General features: G+C 39.8%; 1 protein-coding gene across 1 annotated transcript; it reads left to right on the forward strand.

Annotated features, from left to right (window-relative positions):
* The first annotated feature begins 3,157 nt into the window (after positions 1-3,157).
* On the forward strand, positions 3,158-3,769 carry LOC146722713 (uncharacterized). Its single transcript, XM_085483991.1, has one exon. The coding sequence runs from the start codon at positions 3,194-3,196 to the stop codon at positions 3,767-3,769; it is 576 nt and encodes a 191-aa protein (XP_085340117.1). The 5' UTR covers positions 3,158-3,193.
* Positions 3,770-7,072: the final 3,303 nt, after the last annotated feature.

The raw sequence follows: 7,072 nt of genomic DNA on the forward strand, positions 1-7,072 counted from the left end.
TTGCTGCGATGAGTCAACCGACCATCAAAGCGCTTTTTGGTGATATCTCCTCCTCGGAGGAGAGTGAAGGAACGGCTAACGAGCCAAAGGGGCCGCCTGTCAACCAGGCCCCAGCGGCGTCGGTCCGGCTCCCTCGGCCGGGGGTCTCGGTCCAGCGGTCGGACGTGCAGCAGGAGCGCCGAAGGGCTATCCTGCTGACCGCGCCACCGCCACCGCCGGGTCCACGGCCGAGGGGAGTCCGGGCCGAACTACCGCGGCGTCCCGCCGTTCCTCGGGCGCAGCCAGCCCGGGCCATTCCCGAGAGGGTGGCGGGGGTGGGGGCCGTCACAGCAGTGGCGGCACCCTCCTCCCAACCACCAGCTCGGGAGGTCCGCAGGCCGCCTCCCGCGTCGCCTGTCGTCATGGTTACCCTTGACGACGGGCACGTGGTGGCGGTCCCGTGGCACTGCGCCCACGCTACTCGGAAGTTCCAAGCCACCTCCCCCACTGGACGGTGGATAATACGGTTCGACCGATTCGGCCGACCCCGTACGATCCGCCGTCTAGAGAGGGGGTAGTGTAACGGCGTGTCCGTTACTAACGCCTCGCGGGCCGATCACCCGCCCGCCATTTGAGGCTATGGCGCCTAAGGCGCCCCTAAGCACAAAAACATAACTGATACACGGGTCACCCTACCCCAGGGGCGCCCCACTACAACCCCCAGAGGCGCCCCACTACGACGCCGGCGTTATCCCCACCACAGCCTCGATGTAGAGTGGGGGAACCGCCGGCAGGGTATATAAGCCGGCTCGACGGATGAGCCGGCACCAGTCCTGTTCCGGACCTCCTAGCCAGGCAACGGGCTTCTCGTTGTTACGCCGGGTTTCTCGGTTTCTGGCCTCCTACCTTTAGTATCGGGCAACGGGTTTCTCGTTGTTACGCCGGGTTTCCCGGTTTCCGGTCTCTTCCTGCTATACACCGGGTGACGGGTTTCTCGTCATTACGCCGGTTTCCCGGTTTCCGGTCTCTTCCTGCTACACGCCGGCAACGGGTTTCTCGTGTTACGCCGGGTTTCCCGGTTTCCGGTCTTCCTGCTACACGCGCAACGGGTTTCTCGTTGTTACGCCGGGTTTCCGGTTTCCGGTCTCTTCCTGCTATCACACCGGGGACGGGTTTCTCGTCATTACGCCGGGTTTCCCGGTTTCCGGTCTCTTCCTGCTACACGCCGGGCAACGGGTTTCTCGTTGTTACGCCGGGTTTCCCGGTTTCCGGTCTCTTCCTGCTACACGCCGGGCAACGGTTGTTTCCTCGTTTGGTTTACACGCACGGGTTGTTACGCCGGGTTTCCGGTTCCGTCTTCCTGCTACACGCCGGGCAACGGGTTTCTCGTTGTTACGCCGGGTTTCCCGGTTTCCGGTCTCTTCCTGCTACACGCCGGGCAACGGGTTTCTCGTTGTTACGCCGGGTTTCCCGGTTTCCGGTCTCTTCCTGCTATACACCGGGTGACGGGTTTCTCGTCATTACGCCGGGTTTCCCGGTTTCCGGTTTCTTCCTGCTATAAGCTATACGCCTCCGTACACCATATCTCTAAGTTATACCGGGTAATTTGTAAATCTTTTCCGGACACCGCTACAGGCTACACGCCTCCGCATTTTGTTTATGCCGAGTAGTCAATAAGTTTCTCTTTTTAAGGCCTTATGCCGACAAACATTTTGTTTATACCGAGTAGTCAATAAGTTTCTCTATTTAGGCTTTATGCCAACAAACATTTTGTTTATTTGTTTCTTTTTGAATAAACCAAAGCATTGTTAATAAGGAATAAGCGAGTCTGAATCTCCCCCTTCCTCCCGAATCCTGGAACCGGCGAGCCGATCCGCGACGTCGGGAAAGGTGAACCGTTACATATATCATTCTCGAAAACTGTTAGATTGACACAAGACAAAAATGCAAAGATTATATCAAATTACGCTTTATCGATTCGTATAAGTTTCTCAGTGCTAGTCTTGACAAATTAGCGTCATTTTTGGATAAAGATAAACTAAAAATTTTACATTCGGAATATCAAAATTTAACTAGTGAAAAATTCAATTTATTGACACGAAAGGGTGTCTTTCCATACGAATACATATACTGCGTGGACAGATTACAAGACACACGTTTACCGCCGCGCAACTCATTTTACAGTTCCCTGACTGGCGACAGTATCCTAGAGTGATTACGCGCACGCCGAGACCGTCTGGAGCCGATTTTCCCTTCGAACGCGAGGCGAATATAGCGATTTATATTTAAAAATTGATGTCTTGTTATTGGCAGACATATTTGAAAATTTTCGCGACAGTTGTATAAAAAATTAAGGACTCGATCCCGCGTATTATTATACTCTCCCCGGATATACATGGGACGCCATGTTAAAACATACAAATATAAATTTGAATTATTAACAGACATTGACATGGTAATGTTTGTCGAACGAGGTATACGCGGCGGCCTTAGTCAATGTTCAAGTCGATACGCACAGGCAAATAACAAGTACATGCAATCGTACGATCCATCGAAACCTTCATCGTACCTCATGTATTTTGATGTAAATAATTTGTACGGATGGGCAATGTGTCAACCATTGCCATATGCCGATTTTCGGTGGGTCGACGATATATCGAATTTTGACGTATCATCTATCGCGTTCGATTCACCTATAGGCTATGTTCTCGAAGTAGATTTAGAGTATCCGCAGCATCTTCATGACGCGCACATTGACCTACCGTTTTGCCCGACGTGCGATAAGCCGCCCGGCAAGCGGGAGTATAAACTCCTCGCAACGCTTTACGATAAGAAGCGCTACGTAATACACTATCGTAATCTGCAGCAGTGCACGCGCCACGGGCTACGCATAACAAAAATATATCGCATACAATTCACGCAGTCAGCGTGGCTTCAAAAATACATCGAACTCAACACACAGTTTAGAACACGAGCGAAAAACGATTTTGAAAATTTATATAAATTGATGAATAACGCGGTATTCGGCAAGACGATGAAAAATGTGCGCAATCATATGGATGTAAAATTATTAACAAAATGGGACGGACGGTACGGTGCGGAGGCAATGATCGCTAAACCAAATTTTCATAGTACAAGCATATTTTCGGAAAAATTAGTTGCCATAGAATAACGCAAACTCGAAGTTAAATTCTACAAACCAATCTACGTCGGCATGTGCATACTCGACGTATCAAAAGTATGTCTTTATGAATTTCACCACGAATACATGTCACCGCTCTATCGTGACAATTGTAGAGTAATGTACACCGACACGGATAGTTTAATATATCAAATTGAATGTCAGGATGTCTATGAAAATTTGAAACGCGACATCGCTCGATTCGATACCAGCGATTACGCCGCGAATAATGCGTACGGTATACCGCTTGCGAATAAAAAGGTGCCGGGTCTGATGAAAGATGAGAATAACGGCGCGATAATGACCGAATTCGTCGGGCTTAGAGCAAAAATGTATGCTTTGCGGGTGGATGGTAAAAAGGACACTAAAAAGGCAAAAGGTGTCAAAAGTAACGTCGTAGCGCGTAGTATAACATTCGACGATTATACACGCTGTCTTAATGACGAGATTGAAATGACGCGTCAACAGTCATGTATAAGATCGAAATTGCATAAAGTGTATACCATCAGCGAGACGAAAATTGCTCTAAGTCCCTACGACGACAAGCGGTATGTCGTACCTGATTCGACCGACACCTTGCCGTGGGGACATTATCGAATACCATTGTAAATTGTAAGGACGTATTAATAAGAATTACATATATTTTGTTATATATTTCATATATTTCATATATGTTATACAATATATATTATGTTATACAATGATTGAATAAAATACATTAAATAACATTAATTAATGAAAGGCTCGTATAAATTAAACAAAATTAAACAATCATATATAGTAGGCCAACTAAACGAGCAAATAAATAAGATGTAAAAAATTTTTTTATTAATAGTTAAATCATTAAATTAACATTCCGTTACAGAATCGATATAAATTGTAAACGTTTCGACTGCACTACAGTCTTTATCAATACATAAAAATTAAATATTAAAATATAAAGTTAGATGTTAAAAATACAAAGTTAGTTAAATATTAAAATATAAAATTGAAACGATTCTTCGCTGTTGACCAATAGATATGCAAGGCGATTGGTCTGAGATGCCAAGTTATGCGACATTTGAGCATGCTACGGATATAATACGCGAATTAAATCAATGTCAGAAAAAATTAAAAAATCTTTCAACTTACATTATCGTTTTAACAAGTCCTTTTCCCCGATATTTCAAGTGTGTGTTGCGAAGTCTGAATACCAAATGTCAAAATAGAGAGCGTGATGTATTTATTTATTACCAATGTTTTTTCTAAATTATGATTCAGCAAATTTTTTAAGTATGTCAAAATAACTACTGTCTAACAATTCGGTGTCTGTATTTAAATTAATTCCATTTTTCTGTTCTTTAATGTGGATCATTTCAGATATTAGTCTTTTTTGGTAATTCTTTTCATGATCCATAATTTTAATATTGTCCCAGTCAAATGTATGTTGTTCGTTTAGAATGTGTTCCGTGATAACCGAATGTCTAGCAGAGTCTAATTTAATATTATTTTTATGTTCTTTAAGTCTCGTTCCTAACTGTCTTTTTGTCTGTCCGACATATGTGGCGTCACAATCGTTGCAATTCAATTTGTAAATAACGTTAGAATTCGTGGGGCAATTATTTTTGTCCTTTTGAACTCTTATGAAGTCATTTAATTTTTTAATGCAACGATATCCTACCACTACGTCAGGTCTTCTTATTGCTGAAGCAACTTTCTCAGATATTGATTCTATATATGGTATGACAAAATATTTAATGTTAGTATTAGTATTATTAGTATCTGTTATATTGTTATTATTAGGCTTGTTAAATTTCTTAGTTGAGAGATTTTTTAATCTGCGTTTTATTTCTGTGAAAATTAGATCAAGAGGATAACCGTTGGATAGCAAAATGTTAATAGCTTTCTCTATATTTTTTTTGTGAAATTGCGGATGTGATAGTAATAAAGCTCTATCTACCAAGTTATAAATTGTTCCTATTTTATGACAAGTCGGATGATTTGAAAAAAATGAAAGTAATCTACCTGAGAATGTCTTTTTGTGATACCAATCTAAATAAATTTTGTTATCTATTCCTTTGATCATTATGTCTAAAAAGCTTATACAACGATTATCCTCCTTTTCCAATGTAAATTGTAGTCTATCGTTATAATTGTTGAATTTGTTCAAAACATATGTAATATTGTCAGCGGAAGTGCATAAAATAATGTCGTCTACATAACGGAAATAGAAAGTCATTTCGCAATTTAAATTACTAATTACTGATGTTTCCAAGTCCTGCATGACTATATCGGCAATGATCGGAGAAAGTGGGGAACCCATAGGAGTCCCATAAATTTGTTTGTAAGTTATGTTATTAAAAGTGAAAAATGTAGAAGTTAATATAAATTTTATCATACCTATGAATTCATTTTTGGGAATCTTTGTGTGTGACTCTATAAAATGCCATCTATTATTGATACCGTTTAATGCAAGATCTACAATTTACATGGGAAAAGGAGGATAATCGTTGTATAAGCTTTTTAGACATAATGATCAAAGTAATAGATAACAAAATTTATTTAGATTGGTATCACAAAAAAGACATTCTCAGGTAGATTACTTTCATTTTTTTCGAATCATCCGACTTGTCATAAAATAGGAACAATTTATAACTTGGTAGATAGAGCTTTATTACTATCACATCCGCAATTTCACAAAAAAAATATAAAAGCTATTAACATTTTGCTATCCAACGGTTATCCTCTTGATCTAATTTTCACAGAAATAAAACGCAGATTAAAAAATCTCTCAACTAAGAAATTTAACAAGCCTAATAATAACAATATAACAGATACTAATAATACTAATACTAACATTAAATATTTTGTCATACCATATATAGAATCAATATCTGAGAAAGTTGCTTCAGCAATAAGAAGACCTGACGTAGTGGTAGGATATCGTTGCATTAAAAAATTAAATGACTTCATAAGAGTTCAAAAGGACAAAAATAATTGCCCCACGAATTCTAACGTTATTTACAAATTGAATTGCAACGATTGTGACGCCACATATGTCGGACAGACAAAAAGACAGTTAGGAACGAGACTTAAAGAACATAAAAATAATATTAAATTAGACTCTGCTAGACATTCGGTTATCACGGAACACATTCTAAACGAACAACATACATTTGACTGGGACAATATTAAAATTATGGATCATGAAAAGAATTACCAAAAAAGACTAATATCTGAAATGATCCACATTAAAGAACAGAAAAATGGAATTAATTTAAATACAGACACCGAATTGTTAGACAGTAGTTATTTTGACATACTTAAAAAATTTGCTGAATCATAATTTAGAAAAAACATTGGTAATAAATAAATACATCACGCTCTCTATTTTGACATTTGGTATTCAGACTTCGCAACACACACTTGAAATATCGGGGAAAAGGACTTGTTAAAACGATAATGTAAGTTGAAAGATTTTTTAATTTTTTCTGACATTGATTTAATTCGCGTATTATATCCGTAGCATGCTCAAATGTCGCATAACTTGGCATCTCAGACCAATCGCCTTGCATATCTATTGGTCAACAGCGAAGAATCGTTTCAATTTTATATTTTAATATTTAACTAACTTTGTATTTTTAACATCTAACTTTATATATTAATATTTAATTTTTATGTATTGATAAAGACTGTAGTGCAGTCGAAACGTTTACAATTTATATCGATTCTGTAACGGAATGTTAATTTAATGATTTAACTATTAATAAAAAAATTTTTTACATCTTATTTATTTGCTCGTTTAGTTGGCCTACTATATATGATTGTTTAATTTTGTTAAATAACATTGTTTTTATGTATCCAAGAGTTGTGCAATCTGTCGAATCCCAGCCATTTCACATAAACCTCGTCACCCCTCCTGCGCAGTATTTT

This window comes from Nylanderia fulva, unplaced genomic scaffold (assembly GCF_048542155.1).
Source record: "Nylanderia fulva isolate GAGA-0341 unplaced genomic scaffold, ASM4854215v1 Scaffold284, whole genome shotgun sequence".
NCBI classification, from domain to species: domain Eukaryota; kingdom Metazoa; phylum Arthropoda; class Insecta; order Hymenoptera; family Formicidae; genus Nylanderia; species Nylanderia fulva.

Bases quoted from the DNA above. Each gene is read 5' to 3' on its own strand.
- LOC146722713 (XM_085483991.1), top strand. From the start codon at position 3,194: ATGTGCATACTCGACGTATCAAAAGTATGTCTTTATGAATTTCACCAC.